The sequence below is a fragment of the Xiphophorus couchianus genome, chromosome 11 (assembly GCF_001444195.1).
Source record: "Xiphophorus couchianus chromosome 11, X_couchianus-1.0, whole genome shotgun sequence".
Classification (NCBI taxonomy): Eukaryota; Metazoa; Chordata; class Actinopteri; order Cyprinodontiformes; family Poeciliidae; genus Xiphophorus; species Xiphophorus couchianus.
The window spans coordinates 151,671-170,259 of NC_040238.1; the positions used below are offsets into that span (position 1 = coordinate 151,671).

The following is an 18,589-nucleotide window of genomic DNA, read 5'->3' on the forward strand; positions in this document are numbered from 1 at the left end:
GTTGGAATCCGCTGTTCTTTAACTTAACCTTGTCCCCATGTGTTGCTGCTCTAAATCAGAAATTTACATATAAAAACAAGGCCTTTTATATCGAATGGCTGATATCCAATATAAAATTTTACAGCTAATATCGGCCAATACCAAAACCATGACAATAATATCATGCATAGGGTGACCATATTTTTATTTGGGAAAACCAGGACACCTTGGAAGTGGGGGTGAGGGTGGGGCGGAGGGGATCTCTGTTCCCATGCATAGAGATGTCTGTGGCATGCACTCACTTAACATAGGCCTACATAATCCTACAATAACATGATATTTACAGTTGGTTTATTAAAAATGCTTTTCAGTAAAAGTCAACAGCAATAACTCCAATAACAAATGATAATTTTATTCAAAATGTATTTATTAAAAATGCTTAACAATTCCTGTAATGAATGACAGAAATAATGTCTCATCTAAACATCCCTCACTTAACAATAAAAGTTAACAATAACTCTCAACTCCCAATAACACATGATACTCAGCCTCAGTAATGAACGAAATAATGTCTGTTCTGTAGACTATTGGAAAAAATAAATTAACAAATGAGGTAATTAACAAAAAATACCTCTTGTGTAGCAAAAATAACTCAAAATGTACCAAAAACAAACAAACATATCAATAGACTATCTTTACTTTCCTGCTTAATCCTTGTCTTCCTCTTCATCCAGTTTTTCTTCCTTGTCCTTGTTTGCCCATTTGTATTTTGCTGTAGAGCTGATCTTTCTCAGCAGTTTCTTGTGGCTCAACACATACGTATGAAAGTCCTTGCAAGACATATTTTTGAAATTGTATTGCATAAATAGGATCCCTTTCAATGATTCAACTGAGAGCTGGTTCCTCTCCTTTGTCCACTGGATCTGCATCAGTGAAAAAACTCTCTCTACATTTGCATTGTGAGGAGGAAGTGCAAAGACAAACTGTGCAATCTTCAGCAGTTCTGAGTAGCATGCAATACTTTTGGCCTTCTCAACGTATTTGGTCCACTTCTGGTGCACCTGCAGGCCCATGAACTCATCATCACTGCAGCTTTCTATGAATTTCTTCAGATTGGCAACTTGGTCAAAGCATTTAACATCATCAATTGGCACCCCCTTCTCTCCAAGGTACTTGATGCAGGCCTCCACATCATTCCACTTTGGTGGCTCACTTATGTCCATCCACATGAATGGTGAGAACTCTTCCATAGGTGTCATCCACTTCTCCAGATACATGAACTGTACATGCCGAGCACATCAGCCATGAACTTGTCATCAGTGTTGTATAGTAACGAAGTAAAAATACTTCACTACTTTACTTAAGTATATTTTGGAGTACTTCATACTTTCCTGGAGTATGAAAATTTTTGATGACTTTCACTTTTACTTCACTATATTTCCGAACGTAATTGCGTACTTTTACTCCGATACATTTTCAATGTGTGGTTTAGTTACTCGTTACAAAAAAGCGAGAGAGAGAAACAAAGTGTTTTGATCCCACCTACTGATTAGCAAGTAGCAAGTAGGCTACCGAACAAAGTCCGTAGCCTGCTTGCCTGGGCTTGTTCATCACCACCAATAGGATGCACCTTCTTCTTCTTCTTCTTTTCTATTATGGCGGATCACAAGCAACTTTAAGGTGCATACCGCCACCTACTGTACATGAGTGTGTAGAAGTATTACTTCATATCTATTAAATTCTATTTTTTAATTTTGTATTCTTAAGATAAATAAACAATGCTTTCCTTAATTTGTGAATATCTGTTATGTTTCCTTCATTTCCTAATATACCTTTAAGATTCCATTCATGCCCCATATTTCTAACTATTCTCTTTAATTCTTCCCTTTCGAGTTCATTTGACTTACATTTCATCAATATGTGTTCTACATTTTCTTTCTCTCCACATCTCTCACATTTATCATTATTTTTCCTCCCTATTTTATAAAGCATGTCATTTAAGTAGGTATGACCTACTCTTAATCTACTAATTATTATTTCTTCTCTTCTGTTTCGTTCATTAATGCTTCGAATTTGAACTGACTTTTGTACTTCATATAATCTTCTTCCTTTCTTATCTTCATTCCACATTTTTTGCCATTTCTTGATTTCTTTACTTTTAATTAGGATACACCTGTTTCGCTTCTCCCATTAAACACAAAGCAAGTCTCGCAATCAGTAGCAGTCACATGGAAATTCTATCTTACAAAAACTCCCCGTCCAACTTGAAGAAACACATCGAGGTAACTTCTTATGAAATGGTTATAATCCTCCTGTTTCAGTAACTATAGCTTGGTCACTAGGCACTATTGAGAAATCTTGACCATAACATTACCTGTATAAATGAACTTTGTTTGGCATTGTTTCAGTTCCACATGTGGTGTATTTAGCTTAGGCCTAATGTTGACTGTAGCAGGCTACCTAGACTCCTCTGTTCAAGGGGGGACAGAAGCCATAGCGATAGCAATTTAGACTAAATTTAACGAATATAGGAAAGGCATGCAAGTTCAAAACCAGGTTTACAGATGCCAATAAGCTGCATTTCCCTCCCAATTCTTTTTTTCTTTTGCATAATGACCAGTTGTGTGCCCCACCTACTGACTGTAGCATTGACTGATTCACTGATTTGTGAAGTAGAGTAATCGTAACAGCTCTTTTTCTTCATGTTGGCCGCATTTTCTGTGCTATTTATTTTTCTCATTTTCAGCACTGACCTTACTTGAAGGGAAAACTTGAGGCTTACAAAAACTTTGTATTTTCTGTCCTGGAGGGTTTACTAAGAAGCTGGTTCAGTTGTAAAGCAGGTTAAGTTAACCTTGTGCTATAGGTAAAGCACCTAATTTTCTTAACTAAATGATGCCTGCAGGTATATCTATTAGCAGGTTTAATTTTGCCTGCACTTGGTTGGGTACATTATTTTAAGTGTATTTGACAAGTTTACCAAAATATAAAAAATGTCATTCAAACTGCATTTGCTTTGTTTTACTTTTTACTTGTACTTTTCATTACATTACTTGAGTACATCCATTTTTACAGTAATTTCCATACTTAAGTACAAGAAGTTTCAGATACTTTAAGACTTTTACTCAAGTAACATTTCAGTCAGTGACTTCGACTTTTACCAAAGTCATATTTTGGAGAGGTACTTTTACTTTTACTTGACTCTGAGATTTCAGTACTTTATACATCACTGCTTGTCATAGCCCTCTTCAAGTCCTACTCTGCGATTTTCGGCCAGCAGTCCCTTAACTTTGAGGGACATAAAATTGATGTTATTCCGTTCAATAAGAATGTTGTGGATGCTGCTCAATATTTTCTTAACCTCCATGATGGAGTTGTTCTCCCTTTCCATTTCTTGAATGTGATTGTGGAAGACGGACATGAGTGAGTGCATGTGCCACAAGTATATCTCACTAAATGGATTTTCAAAAAATGCCCTGATTATCATGGGTGGCTTTTCCTGAGACAAAAAGAATGCTTTTAAAGCAAAGAACATTTGTAGCATCCTCTCTATGCCTGGGAACAGAGAGAGCCACCTTGTCTTGCTGTGTGACAGCATCCTCTTGTATTCAATATCAATAAAATCGCAGTACTCTTTGAGGGACTCTGTACGAACAGTGTAAATGTGGAAGTACTGGTAGATTTTAAAAATTATATTCTCAATGTCCACATCAAGTCTGTCTGCCCCGTGATGGACACAGTTGTTAAGTATGTGTGCTGGGCAACCCACGCCAATCAATGTTTTGTTTTGTAGCATTCTCTTCAAATTTGCAAATACATTATTCCCCCCTTCATCACGCTGGGTTCCACCAAAATTAGTGTTGCAATTGTCCCCGGTAAATGCGACGCATTTGGAAGCCAAATTGTTTTTTGCCAATGTTTCCATTAGGTAATTGGCGATGGTGGTTGCAGTCTCATTTGGTGTATCTTGCACTTGAATCAACTTGCTCTGCACACCACCCTCCTTCCAATCAAAGTACTGAATAATTATGGGGAAGATTTTCACCGCACTGTGATTACTCCCATCAGTACTTACACCACAAAATGGGATGTCTTTGAGTGCTTTGTGTGCCACTTCAACAGAATGAGGTGCCAGAACACCATCAACAATAGCCTCGGTCTTAGTTCGGGCACAACTAAACTTTTTGGCAGTGTTTGAATCGGGGAGGGTCTTTTTCAACAATGAACTCGTGCAGTCCATAGATCGATAACTGTTGAGATGTTTCACTGTGTGGAATGGCCATGCAGCCTCCGCTGCATTCACTGCATCCTCGTTCCCTGGTTTGACAAAGTACTGTGTGATCGAGCTAGCACTACTCTCACCTCGGACAGCTGTTTTGTGTTTCTCGGTGTCCAGGTGGCTTTTCAGATCCCTTGCACCTCCATTGGACACCGAGACATACAGTGCTGCTTGAAAGTTTGTGAACCACCCGAACATGGTCTTTGTTTTCTAAAGAAAAATTATTATAATCATGTGACATGAACATCCAAATCTCAAATTGTAAAGCAGACCTTCCACATAAGGGAAACAAAGAAAAAAATATACATGTTTTCATTATTTATTCAACAAAAGTATTTTATCTGTCAAAAAACAGCAAATCTGCCAAGTGCAAAAGTATGTGAACTCTTTCAGTTAGTACCTAGTGGCACCTCCTTTTGCAGCTATTACTTCAACTAAACGTCTTCTGTAACCACAAACGAGTGTCTCACATCTGCTTTTTGGGATTTTTGTCCACTCCTCCTTGCAGAACTCTGCCAGTTGAGTGAGGTTGGAGGGACATCTGGCATGTTGTCCCTCTGGCACTGCCTGTTTCAGATCTTGCCACAGCATTTCTATAGGATTGAGATCCGGACTTTGACTGGGCCAATCCAGAGTGCGAATCTTCTTTCTCTTAAGCCATTCTTTGGTACTTTTGCTGGAATGCTTTGGGTCATTGTCTTGTTGCATAATCCATTTCCGTCCCAGCTTCAACTCCCTGACTGATGGCAGGAGATTCTGGTCAAGAATTTGTTGATAGTCCTGGGAATTGATGGTTCCCTGTATTATATGGAGACGTCCAGGTCCAGAGGCAGAAAAGCAGGCCCAGACTTTCACATTTCCACCACCATGCTTCACTGTTGGGAGGATGTTCTTTTCTTTAAATGCAGTGTTTACTTTTCTCCAAACATGGCGCCTGTGATTATGGCCAAATAATTCAATTTTGGACTCATCTGTCCAGAGAATGGACTTCCAGAAAGCCTCTGGTTTGTCCAAGTGCTCTCTGGCAAAGTTTAAACGGGCGGCTTTGTTCTTTCTTGAGAGCAGAGGCTTCCTTCTAGCAACTCTCCCATGAATGCCATGTCTATTGATATTTCGCCTGATTGTAGACGCATGCACATTTATCCCAGATGCTGACAGAGAGGTCTGCAACTCTCTGGAGGTGATGCGTGGGTTGGCCTTTACCTGCATTATTATTTTTCTGGTGCTTCTTTGTGTAAGTTTTGACGGCCGTCCACCTCTGGGCAGAGTTGCGGTGATGCCTAGTGCCCTCCACTTGTAAATGATTTGTCTCACAGTGGATGGATGAAGCTGGAATCTTTTGGAGATGGTCTTATAGCTTTCCCCAGACCGATGGGCTGTCACCACCTTCTTCCTGATGTCCTCAGATGTCTCCTTTCCTCTCGGCATTGTTGATCTGGTCTTTATGCCTTGACACAACAGTGGTTTGGCTGGTTTCCTCCCCCTTTTAACCAGTGCACCTTAAAACCTTTCCCAAAGATGTCTCATTTGATTGGTCTGCTTAACTCAAGCACTCAAATGTGTTTCACCTGAGTCTTTTACCTGATTGTCTTTACCAGTGCAGCTGTGGTTCATTTACTTTTGCAGATGCTCTGATTCCATGTTTCATTTAGTCTGCTTGCAATTCACACATTCCCCTCAAAACAAGCAAATGGAATCAATGAACATAAACCTGACATCTCGTATGCAAAAACTAGTAATGAGAAAATAAGAAAATCATGGTTAAAAAGAAGAAAAATCTAAACTACTCAACTAGTTCACAAACTTTCAAGTAGCACTGTATGTGCCTGCTTTGCACACTGTGCACAAGGCCTCCCATTTGTCTCGACCTGGTCTGAAAGCGGGGAAACTCTTTTGTAAATCGTCGGTAAACATACATTTGCGCTTTGGCATGTTGTTTTCGTACTGACAGCCACGCTATCTATCTTCTGATTAAGAACAGGGCTGCCCGCACTGACGCGGCTCAGGGATTACGTCACACGCAGCGCCGTGCGCAGTGTCCTGGTGCCTGTAAATTTAATGGTCCAATGAAGGTAATTTTAAAAACAGGACATTTCCTCACTTTCTAAAAAAAAACCGGGACGCCCAGGACAGGACGTGAAATACAGACTTATCCCGGGAAATACGGACATTTGGTCACCCTAATCATGCATCCCTAAGCCAGTTTTTAGGATTAGGGCAAAACATTTCATTTCATATGGCAAAATGTATGTTTTATTTGTCCTTTGAAATTGTCAAAACTATGGTTTTGATAGATTTTTACCCATAAAAAACAAAATTTGAAACCCATAAAAATATATAAACATATTGATCTGAAACATTTTAATGTGACAAAAAAGCAAAAAGAACTAATCTGTTATCAGCGACAAATAATGGTATTATCATGGTACTGTAATAGCCATGTCGTTATTTACACGTGTTTGTGCAGTACATTGATGTACTATTCTGCTCTTCTATATGTATAGTTCTGAAATTGTGGAAAATCTTAAGAATGCATAGTAATTAAAATAGTTGCAAATGTTTAGTACCAACAGCTACTTCATTTAGCAGTTTTTAAACACTCCATATTCTTGAGATTTAGCATAAATTATATAGATTTTTTTTTAAAAACCATGTCTTTTCTTTATTTTGTGAACTGCAGTTACAATTTTCTCCTTGGGCAATCAGATTTTAAAGCTTGGGATTTCCACCAAAGCAATGAACTGTTAAATAGTATTAGGTTCTGTTTGCAAACTTTAATCTCATTTTACATGTATACAGTGACAATAAATTTGTAATAGATAGACAGGTAGAATATACCTTATTGATCCATAAGTGGAAATTGCTTATTTGTTGACAAGTTACTCCATCCAAGGTATCAAAATATTAATTTAACAATAAGTATTTATATACAGCTCTGGAAAAAGACGAGTGCACTGAACTCCTTTGAAAACCTGATGGTTGTTGTTTCTAAATGGATATGAACTTGTTTTCTTTGGATTATTTGAGGTCTGACAGCACTGCATATTTTTTGTGATTTTGACTATTTCTCATTTTCTGCAAATAAATACTTCATTTTTGCTTGGAATTTCATCAGTAGTTCATAGAATAGAACTACTATGCAATGGTCACTTAATTCTTATCAGAGCTACTGTATATATACAATTATGTTCATAATAATAGCAGTGTTTTTAAAAAGGTCACTAAACCTCAAAATTCTTCAAATAAATTGTATTTTAATGAACACAAATGCTTTGGGGACACCGCCCATTCTATTTCAAAGCAAAAAAAGAGGAAAAAGTAATTAAATATCACAATATTTTACAGAAAGTCAAGAAATACAATGTTGGAAAAAATAGTGTTGACATCCTGTACGAACTCAAAAATAAACTTTATAAACTAAGAAATGCTGGAAGATTCATCTTTCCTAAGAATCATAAACTAATATTTAGGGTTCCACATAATCAATGACCTCACTAATTGGACTCAGCACTGCTATTTTTTGAACACATCCCTTTCAGTAAATGATTCAGTTTCATAGAATCAGCAGCTTGCATATCATGCCTGTTGGTTTTCTATACCATTACTAAACCTCCTAGAGAATTACTTGAGGTGTAGAAGTTGTAATTTAAACAAAAACAGTGATTTATCTTGCTAGTAATGTGGGACTGCTATTATTTTGAACCCAACTGTGTGTGTGTGTGTGTACATATATATATATATATATATATATATATGACTGTTTATATGACAGGTTATAAACCAGTCATATAAAGCCCAAAACAGCAATTACCTGATGTGAAAAATATGATATGAAGGTTCTTATTTTGTAGGGTATGTGATCTGAATGTTGTAGATCATTTGAGACGGTAGAATACATTTGTAATTCATGAGTAAGGCCACATAATGAAGGCAGTGTCCCGTTCGGTGCTGCTATGTGGCTTCTTTGCTTGACACAGATGTGGGTTTATCTGAGAATATGTCATTTTAATATTGTGGGTCAGTGGACCATACAAACATCTAGTATGCAGAATTTGGCTCTGCATGTAGGGCAGGGAACCTTGCTGGATAACCAAGTCTGAGGTCTTTGTTGGTCCTGGCGACTGGCAAACCATCGACCCAAACAAAAGAGGCACCACATGGGTCTGCAGAAACACTGCTGGCACTCTGATTCATTGTCTATTCCTGTAGTCAAGATACAGACAGTGATGTTGGTTATTATAGACCCAAATATGAACACAGTCTTCCCATTACTTACTCTGAGGATATACTATAAACTAATAAGCCTTAATTTAAATAGTGATTTCTTATGTCTTTCTAAGGGAAAAAAACGTGTCATTGTTTCTGACATAAGCATAAACAATGTCAGAAACTCACAAATGTAAGCTCTTACCTGCTGTTTGGCAGAGTCTAACCAACTTGGTACTTGCTGGAACTTGCATGCAGCCGATACAGGGTTCCACTTCCTGTAGATATAGGAAGAGTAAGCAAAATGTATTTGCTTATATTTCTTTGTGGTTGTTGAACAAAATCTCTGATTTGCAAGAGATTCAGAATACTACCTGCCCACTGGGGAGTGTGTATCGTTGATTGAGCTCCACCTGAGCTCTGAAGGTTTCCAGAAAGAGTTCACTCATTGTTTGGTGGATCACAACATTGGGAGAAGTTCTGATGGGAGCTCGGAGCTTTACCCTCAAATCAGTATAATCTGTTGAGTTAAGACTAAAAACAGAAACAAAAAAAATAACCAATTGGTCACTAAACCATTTATACAGAATTATTGAATGAATTGTGTACAAGCACATACACACACACCTAATATTGAATGGTCTGACTGTAGGGTTAATGCTCTCCACCCTCAAGCTCAGGATCTCTATGGGGGAAGGTGAATCTGGGCTCAGCTGATGCTGCCTGGAATCTGTCACGGTCACATGACAATCACTTTGTAAGGCCATGTCAATGTGATATGTGGTCACCTACAAACAGAAAAAGAGCCGGCATTTTTGAATAACTGCTCTTTCTAACAGACAAAAGTCAAATTATCTTAAAATGCAATTAAAATTCCTCTATAAGACAAAGAAAATAATGCATTTGAGGTAAAAGCACCAATTTTTTACCTCAAAAGATTTTTGCTTTTTCAGTATACTAAACGTAGCTAATAAATAAAAAAAACAACTAAATGCTTATTTAAGGGAAAAGCTTAATGCCAATGCACTCCCTTGCAAAGCAGTGCACTAGTGAGAGGCGTTGCACTGCTAATGTTAGTGCTAACGTTAGCAATAACAACATGCTAGCCTCCCATCAGAGAGGCTAGCTTGTTGACTCTGCCATGAGAATGTGTTCTGTCACCATCAGCGAAGTCTTTGTTATAAGCCAATATCACATTATAGTCTATTTTCAGAGTAAGTAAGTAATGATGAGGCTTAGAAATTTTCAGTAAGCTAAATTTTAAAAGACCACACTAATCCCATGTGCAACAGTGGTTCGGTTAAACCAGTCATATAAAGCCCAAAACAGCAATTACTTGATGTGAAAAATATGAAGGTTTTTCATTTTCTAGGGTATGGATGCTCTTATTTTGACAGTCCAACGTGATTGTCAGTTTAGGGGCATGCTTTAATTCCCCACCTGTTATTGCATACTGACCAAAAATGAAGCAGACAGCTCAAAATCCCTAGGAGTTCATTAAAGTTCAAGGTGTGTAAAATTTGCCCTTTGCCGCCTCCCTGTGCATATTACAGTATACCTCCAAGATACTTTTTTTCATAATTTGGGGGTTGGGGGACCTACCTACGTACCAACTTTCAGATCTCTACGATGTGCAGTTTGTCCTATCGTACCTTAGGGGTTGCTGTAGAGCAGTTTGGCCACACCCACTTGTGATTCCATTAAAATTGTTTAATTTCATGCTGGAGACAATTTTAGGCAATGTTTGGTGTGAGTTGCTGAATATGTTTATTCAAATGTATGTTTATCCAAATTTACGATTTCGGGTGGAAAATAAAATTAAGAATTCCTTCAGAGACATTTTCACCCACCAAAACTTAGTGGTCTCAAGAGAGAATGGGATGAAGATCTGCATAATGAGTTAACTATGGAAAAATGGAAAGAAATAACAGAATCATGGCATAAGTACAGACCTACCAGTACTTATGTATAAAATCATACATAGAGTCTAGGCTACCTGTATGGATAACGCAGAAGGTATAAGCACTTCACAATGTGAAAAAAATTAATATTTTGGTTTTGCCGTACGGGGTGGAATGGAATAAGTTACATTTACATATATTGCTGTAATTACAGTTTGTCTAATTTGTCCTTCAAGTTGTATACAAAACCTGAACTTTTACTTTTCCTTGAATTTTGAGTAAAGTTACTCAGTTACATTTGAAATAATATCCATTAATGAATAAAGATAAAACACCAGAAAAAACAGGATTGATCTTTCAGCTTTGTTTGTATTAAGATCTCATGATGTTGCATCAACTGGAAGACAGAGGAGCAAAATCTATCAAGCTTAGTTCAAGTTAACTTCTGAGAAAAAGAAAAGCCCTTGCTGAATTTAATGCATCAGTTTAGCTGTAAGTATAGGCAGCAGTTTTATCAGATACTGTAAACTTTTAATATTTTAACAAATGTAAATGTCAATTTTATCAGGTACTTGCAATTATAATTCTTCTATTGACTTAGTTTGGAATCAGTTATTTAAAGCTATTACATAAGAGTAACAAACAGCAGCTGACATAAAATATTGGAAATTAATTTCCCATTATACACATAATATTTTGTTGCTTTTTATTTATAAATGTGCCCCTTTAAAAAAGCTGCTTGAGGCCAATATGTTTTCATTTCCTTTGTGATGAGCTGCACTTTTGCTCATCAAACGTTCTGAGCAAAAAGTAATGAGGTACTTTTTGAGTAACAAAAAGTACCTCATTATAAGTAAAATTATAATCTTAAATACAAATAAAGTTACTTTTAATACTAGTAATTTTATTTGTATTTAACTGCAGTTTTTTTATATAAATAACTTAGGAATGACTGTCTTTTCTTTTGAACAAATTAGTTATTGTTCTCGGTAACACTTTATTTGACAGGTTGTGAATAAGACTGTCATGACACCGTCATAAACATGACATAACACCTGTCATGAACAAGAGTAAATCTTCATGAATATTTATGACTGTTGTCATAAAGTGTCATTCGGTAAATCATGACACTTTTAATACAAAGTTGATATTATTCAAAATGTCTTTGTTATGACAACTTGACATTAACAAAGAAATGATGATCTGCCATAAATTTGTTATAAAAGTATTACTGATTAAACTTTAAAAATTATGTAGCTTTATGCTATTAAAGCTATAACATAGATAACATGGGCACAGACATTGTCGAACAAGTTGTGGGGAAACTTGGTGACTCATTTTCACTGCAGCTGGATGAATCCACAAATGTGAGTGGAAATGCGCAACTTGTTGCATTTGTAAGATACATTGACACGGACGACATCTGTGAACACATCCTATTCTGCAAAGAAATGGAGGGGCGAACAACCGGAGAGGACATCTTTTAATGTCGTTAACATGTTTTTCACTGAAAACGCTATCAGCTGGAAATCCTGCAGCAGCGTCTGCACAGATGCGGCTGCATCAATGACGAGCAGCGCGAAAGGGCTCATAGCGCGGATTAAAAAAGAAAATCCCGGCATCATGTGGACGCACTGTGTGATACACAGGGAAGCACTAGCGTCTAAGAAAATGTGCCCTGTGTTTCACGATGTTTTGAACGACAGCATTAAAGTTATAAACTTCATCAAGTCAAGTTTTTTCTGTGAACACATTTTAGTTATTTATGTACAGTATATATTTAATTTTGTACCATTACAGAGACCAATATAAATAAGCAGCATTTTGCATATTTCAGTTTTGACTGGTTTTATACCTTCCTGGTGGTCACCGTCTTCTGTTTTTCTTTTTTGTTTAACCATGCAATGTTTGCAATATGGATGTATTTGTCAGGTTCACTGATATAAGTTGTTTGGCTTTAATAAATCAGACAGTGATTTTACAGCACTGTACCTCTTTTTTATTCCAAAAATGTTTTGCCCGTGTCAGGGGGTACTTGACTAAAAATATATTTTTAAGGGGGTACATCACTGAAAAAAGTTTGAGAACCACTGAATTAAATGAATCAACAGCAGATTGACATTTGATACCAAGTTCTGACAATGTTGGATTCATCCAATGTCTAGCTTCAGGAGTCTATACAAGATAGGCTATAGATTACTCCTAACACTTTTTGTCTCTCCCCAAAGGAGTTCGACACCAGAACCTTTGAGGGGTGGTTGATCAAGGCCTCTCAGTCCTCAATTATACCATCATCAGTTTTCCATTTGCCTTTTCTCTACCAGAATTGTCTACATTGAGGTCATTGAGGGCAGAATTGAGCCTACGTTGAATCGTGTCTCCCACAATTTTTATACGTCTGCGCTACCAGTCAGCGAGACCAGATCAAAGTCCAGGTTGAAAGTTGGGATTCTCATAAATAGGAGTTAGCGAGGAGAAACAACTGTCATACCCTTTCCATTTTTCTGAATTTACACCAGATGTTTAACATATTATTTAAAAGCATATTTACCAGCACCACAGCTCTAGTATAAGAGACGTATAACAGATTTTGTAAAGGCACCCTACCTAAAGCGGCTGATTCGCAACTGAGCCACATTGAGTCAAGGTCTTGTATGCACCATTCCAAAAGAAACCTACACTTTGCAGGCCATAGGTAAACAGGAAATGAGGGTGCAGCTAATCCTGCCCTTTAAACAGAGAAAACTAAACTGTATCTTAACTTGTTCTTTTTGTTATGTGAAATAAAAGATAAATTGGAACTATTTAAAGTTGCACTAATCTTCCTTGACAACTATATTGGCAGCATCTAAAAGTAATGCAAAAGGCGGGGGAGAATGTTCATCTTGATCAGATGGATACGACCCAGAAGGGTTCCATCCAAAAAGGCGCATCTTTGGGATGTTTAAAGACTTTTTCCTGTCCATTATGTTTGATCCCGAGCACAGCCATCCAACTGGATGGCATTGCAAACACAATCCCTCTTTTCTTAAGCTGTTGCTTCACCTAGTAAAACTCCTGCTGATTCCTTTCAACAGCAGCAGAAAAATCCTCAAACATCATGATCTGGGCACTTTTGTAGTCCAGAGACTGAGCCCTCCTCACTTCCTGCATAATCCAAGCTTTGTCTTGAAAGTCGTGGAGCTTCAACACAACTGCCGGAGTTGCTGGTTGGGGCCCAGACAACATGCCAGAATGCGGTGACAGCAATCCAGCTTCACACATCCTCCTTTGAAGCTAATCTGTAGTAGCTCCAGCAGCCAGGTCTTAGAAGAAGGCAAGCTTGTTAGTATCTTTGCAGCCCTCAAAGTCCAATGACACAAATGTTGCACCGCTAGTGTTTCTTTCTGTGCCTAACCACAATCCGTGGAAATCTGGATAGAATGAGTCTGGTGTGAGTCCTTCACCATGTCAACATGACATCTGTGTCCTTTTCTCAACAACGTCCTGTAATAATGTATAGCTTGTCTAGTTGTTAAGAGAGCTAAAAGCTGTTCCGTCTGTTGCATAAGTGTGAGCTGCCACGGATAATATTAAATAACTAATCCCTACATAAATAAATATGATTTAATAATGAATTAGTTAAATTAGAATTAAGCAGTCATATTCTTATCAAATTTGCAACAAATCTGCCTGTCAACATGTGCAACTTTTCCAACTGTTGGCAACCTGACAGGTCGCCTGCCCCTAGAATTAGGTAACCCTCCACAGAAGAGAGGCTTTAAGGTCAAAACAGTGGTTTGATTAATCTGCGTTAGATTAGATAGAATTTAACACATTGTGTTCTAGTAATGTGCCAAATTTTCAGATTAAGTGCATGTATAACATGTAAACGTTTACAGCCTGTATGAGTTAAAACGTTTTTTCTAGGTAGATTTTGTGGATGTTATTTGTATGTAATGTTTGTAACTGTTGTTTTATGTTGCTGTTCATCATTACCTGGTCTCCCTTAAAATGACATTCTTAATCTCAATGGTGACTACCTGGTTAAATCAAGGTTTTTAGTAGTATTTATTATATCAAGATATCAATTATTCATACCTTATTAACTATGTATGTTTCACCAAACAAAAGGTTGTCATCAAAATAAAGGTCACACATAAATATTTAATTGGACCGCCTCTAGTTTTGATCACAGCAAGGCTTTATAAACAAAACCCCAGTCAGACAAAAGAAAAAAATATACCTTGAAAAGGGTCATATAAAGGAATGAAAGTAACTGTGCTAAAAGTTGAAGACAAAGGAATTTTGACAGACCTTTAGTGAATTCAATGAAATATTAATATGCAAGTTGTCAGAAGCACATTTGTTTGAGGAATAAGGCAGTTTTTTCTTTGCAGAAATTGTTTACCTAGTATTGAAGAGATCACTGTTACACTCACCTTCAGTATCCAGCTATCTGTAACAATAACTCGGGCTCCAGGCACTCCTGTCACAACTTTGTCTATTCGTCTGAACTCTCTGTTGATGCTGGCTGCCACATGGCCAGAGGTGGAATAAGGAAGCTGTGCATGAGCTTTAAGTGTCCTGCTGATGGGATGGTTGTGCCAATGACAGCAGTACCAGTAAATGACAAGCAGCCAGCTGGTCAATTGAAGGCTCACAGAGAGAAAGAGAAAAACTCTCCAGCTGGCACTAATCTGGTGAAACACAATACAATAGGGTTCAGATTAGATACAAAACTTATCATCTTGAATAAATAAACTGAACTTGATGTTTATCTAATTTTTGGTAGCCACAGTAGTGGCGTGAAAAATAAAAGGAACACACCACCACTGTCAGTTTAGGAGGCCAATGGAATGGTCCACATTTGGGTGCATATAGGAGTGAGCAGTACTTAAGTGATCCTCTTCTGCACTCTGGAGGCTTGGAAAGGGGGTTAAAGGCCAGCACCTGATACGGTAGTCACTGTCATCTGCAGGTTATATCGGTCAAGTACATCAGGCCCAAATAATTCAAATTTTCTTCTTGCGCCAATTGTTCAATTGTGCAGAATTATGCACTAGTGTCACCACTCTATCAACATGTTTACAGTCTATGCTATTTGACTCAGACCTTGTCACATTTATGTGTTAATCTGTGGTACATATAACCTCAGTGATCATCCATCTATGTATAGTGTCTCAGAGAGAAATGTAAGAAAACTGATGAATTGTGCAGACTTTAAGTTGGCCCAAAACCCCTTTTTAATTTGAAAGGTCCTTAAGGCTCACCAGCAGAAGCATAAATATCACTGTTGTTTTGAATACTTGTGACAAGTATGATATGGAGTGAATTTAAATGACAAAGGAATCACGATGGAGTGTGGCAGTTCTCCATTCCAAAATCTGCAAAGTCTAGTTTTCCTGACGCAGCCCAGTTGTGTGGAATTTTTCAAAATGTGTTAATTTTAATTTCTGAATTAAACCCACAAATTAAAAATGTGGTTTATATTTTAATATGTATTACTTCAAATCTGTAACTTATGCATTACTGATCCCGCTACACTTGAATAATGAGCAACATCATAAGTATCCAAGGATACATAAGGTGCCCATTTAAGTGCATATTTACATATCTTGGAGGCTTAGTGTGCTGAGATAATCAAAATATCAAAATATTTCTTGGCCCGATTTAACACTTGTTCAGAGCAGAGTGAGATCCCTGACTCAGCCAGGAATCTGACTTAAATTTCATTTAAGCGATCTGAAATGATCCAACAAGATCATGCAAAAACAGCTATTTAAAACTAGTCAAATACACTGTACTCTAATGTGTCTGGTGACCTAAATTCACTTGATTGTTGAAAGCTTAGGGCACAGGTGTCAAACTCCAGTCCTCAAGGGCCCGTGTCCTGCAGTTTTTAGATGTGCCACAGGTACAAAACACTGGAATGAAATGGCTTAATTACCTCCTCCTTGTGTAGATCAGTTCTCCAGAGCCTTGCTAATGACCTAATTATTCTATTCAGGTGTGGTGCAGCAGAGGCACATCTAAAAGTTGCAGGGCAGTGGCCCTCCAGGACTGGAGTTTGACACCCCTGCTGGCTTAGGGTGTCAGTCTGTATTGCTGCGCTTATGTTTCAAAACATCTTTGGCTCTTATAATTCTTGCATGACAGGTCAACCAACTGTGAATATTAGAGGCTGAATATGGTCATATATTGTGTCTGATTTGAATCCCAAATACTGATTAAAACAGCACCTACCTGGTGAACATATATCAGGTTCTTTTCTGGGGCAGCAACACACATTCCCATGAAGTAACCTGGGGAGAATAACAGCATGGGTATGCTTTCCATTAAATATCTAATATTCCAGTAAATATTACATAATATTTACTGGGAAAATATTAGATATATGGGGTTAAATATAATAAATAACATATTTATTATCTAAATATACAATCTAATATATTTAGATAATATATACTGAAAAGAATACCCATGCTGTATGCATGAAAACATACCAGCTCTTGGTAATTTAGATTTTAAATTAACAAGATTACCGGATCAACGTTCTGTAATCTGAAAGTCTTTGACCAAGAGTCAGCTAACAGCTAACCTAGAGGAAGAGAACTGTGGATCAATACAGTGAGGCTGGTCCTCCTCAAATGATGCCCGATGAAGTCAATATCCTCACTGCCCAGCCAGTTCGAAAACGCATTTTGGATGGTTAAACCTGCTGCGCGGAATTCGTTCGGTGTAAAGATGAGACAAACAGCAAACACGGTATAAGCCAAAGTGAAAGATAACTCCGGATTCTCCATATTTCCTGGACTTCGCTTCCGTTTTCTTCTTCTTCTTCTTCTGTTTTTTTAATATTTTTTTTTATTGGCGGATGGCAACCAACTTAAGGTACATTTACCGCCACCTACGAGACTGGAGTGTGGTCATCAATGATCTCAGAGGGAATCTAATAATACACACCTCAATGGTATGCACGAATGTGCAAATTCACATCCATACACACTCACATATATATATATATATATATATGTATGTGTGTATACGCACATGCATACCCACACATATATACAAACTTTAAATACGATTAAATAACCCAGTGTTTTTTAAAAATCTAATTAATTGATTTCTAACAGAATTTGATTTATTTCCTAAAAGAAACCAAGTGTTGAAAACCAAGTGTTTTGTCTTTCTTGTTTAGCCATGTTTAGTTTACTGAATGGAGCAAGGCAATGACAAACAACATGCTAGTGATGCCCCAATGCTACTAACAGCATTCACGCTAGCATTCAGGCTAATTTTAGCTAATGCATTAATTTTAACATACTGGTACAAGTCCATGTTAGTTAACATTCTTGTGATTCTCCACATGCTATTTTGTAATTGTTAGCTAAACTTAGCATTGATGCTAATTTTTAGCATCAGAACGCTGGGTTCCAACCGACAGGCACACTTTGGCCGGTCCCGTTTAAATGTAAATTTTCAAGTTTATTAGTTCAGCTATGAGCTGCACAGTGGCACTGTTGCCTTGCGGCAAGAAGGTCCTGGGTTCGATTCCAGGCCTGGGATCTTTCTGCATAGTTTGCATGTTCTCACTGTGCATGTGTGGGTTCTCTCCGGGTTCTCCGGCTTCCTCCCACAGTCCAAAAACTGTCAGATTTGTCAAAAATGACTGTCAGGTTAATTGATCTCTAAATTCTCCCTAGGTGTGAGTGTGTGCGTGCATGATTGTTTGTCCTGTCTGTCTCTGTGTTGCCTTGCGACAGACTGGCGACCTGTCCAGAGTGAACCCTACCTCTCACCTGAAATGTTAGCTGGAGATAGGCACCAGCACCCCTCCCAACCCCACTAGGGACAACAATGTACAGAACATGGATGGATGGATAGTTCAGCCACATAATAAGAAATGCCTTGTTCGATTTGTCTGGACTCCTGTACGTATAGGTATTGAAAGAAATGAAGAAGTAGATATATTAGCTAAACATCCCCTGAAATTGGATATTATTAAGAATTCCTACAAGCAAAAGTGAGGAGAAACCTATTATTCAAAACAAAATCCTTAAGGTATCATGAGTGTAAGCATGTGCATACACACACATATACATATATGTGCACATGAGTGTGCATGTTTGTGAATTTGCACACTTACGTGTGTACAATAAAATTCCCTCTGACTATCGTTGATGATCATACTCCAGTCCGGTAGGTGGCGGTAAATGCACCTGAAGTTTGTTGGTAAAAA

At 37.7% G+C, this 18,589-nt stretch overlaps 1 protein-coding gene across 2 annotated transcripts; it reads right to left on the minus strand.

The window, feature by feature from the left end:
- Positions 1-6,799: 6,799 nt before the first annotated feature.
- tmem129 (transmembrane protein 129, E3 ubiquitin protein ligase) lies at positions 6,800-17,195 on the minus strand. 2 transcript variants are annotated; one of them, XM_028031742.1, is made up of 7 exons: positions 16,946-17,195; positions 16,591-16,649; positions 14,787-15,044; positions 9,092-9,252; positions 8,839-8,998; positions 8,670-8,742; positions 6,800-8,461 (listed from the first exon to the last, which is right to left on the minus strand). In XM_028031742.1, exons 1-7 carry the CDS (start codon positions 17,148-17,150, stop codon positions 8,277-8,279), a joined length of 1,101 nt encoding a protein of 366 aa, XP_027887543.1. In that variant the 5' UTR covers positions 17,151-17,195; the 3' UTR covers positions 6,800-8,276. The 2 variants fall into 2 exon arrangements, with proteins under 2 accessions (XP_027887543.1, XP_027887544.1); XM_028031743.1 differs by having other exon boundaries at positions 16,890-17,021.
- Between the last annotated feature and the right edge of the window lie 1,394 nt (positions 17,196-18,589).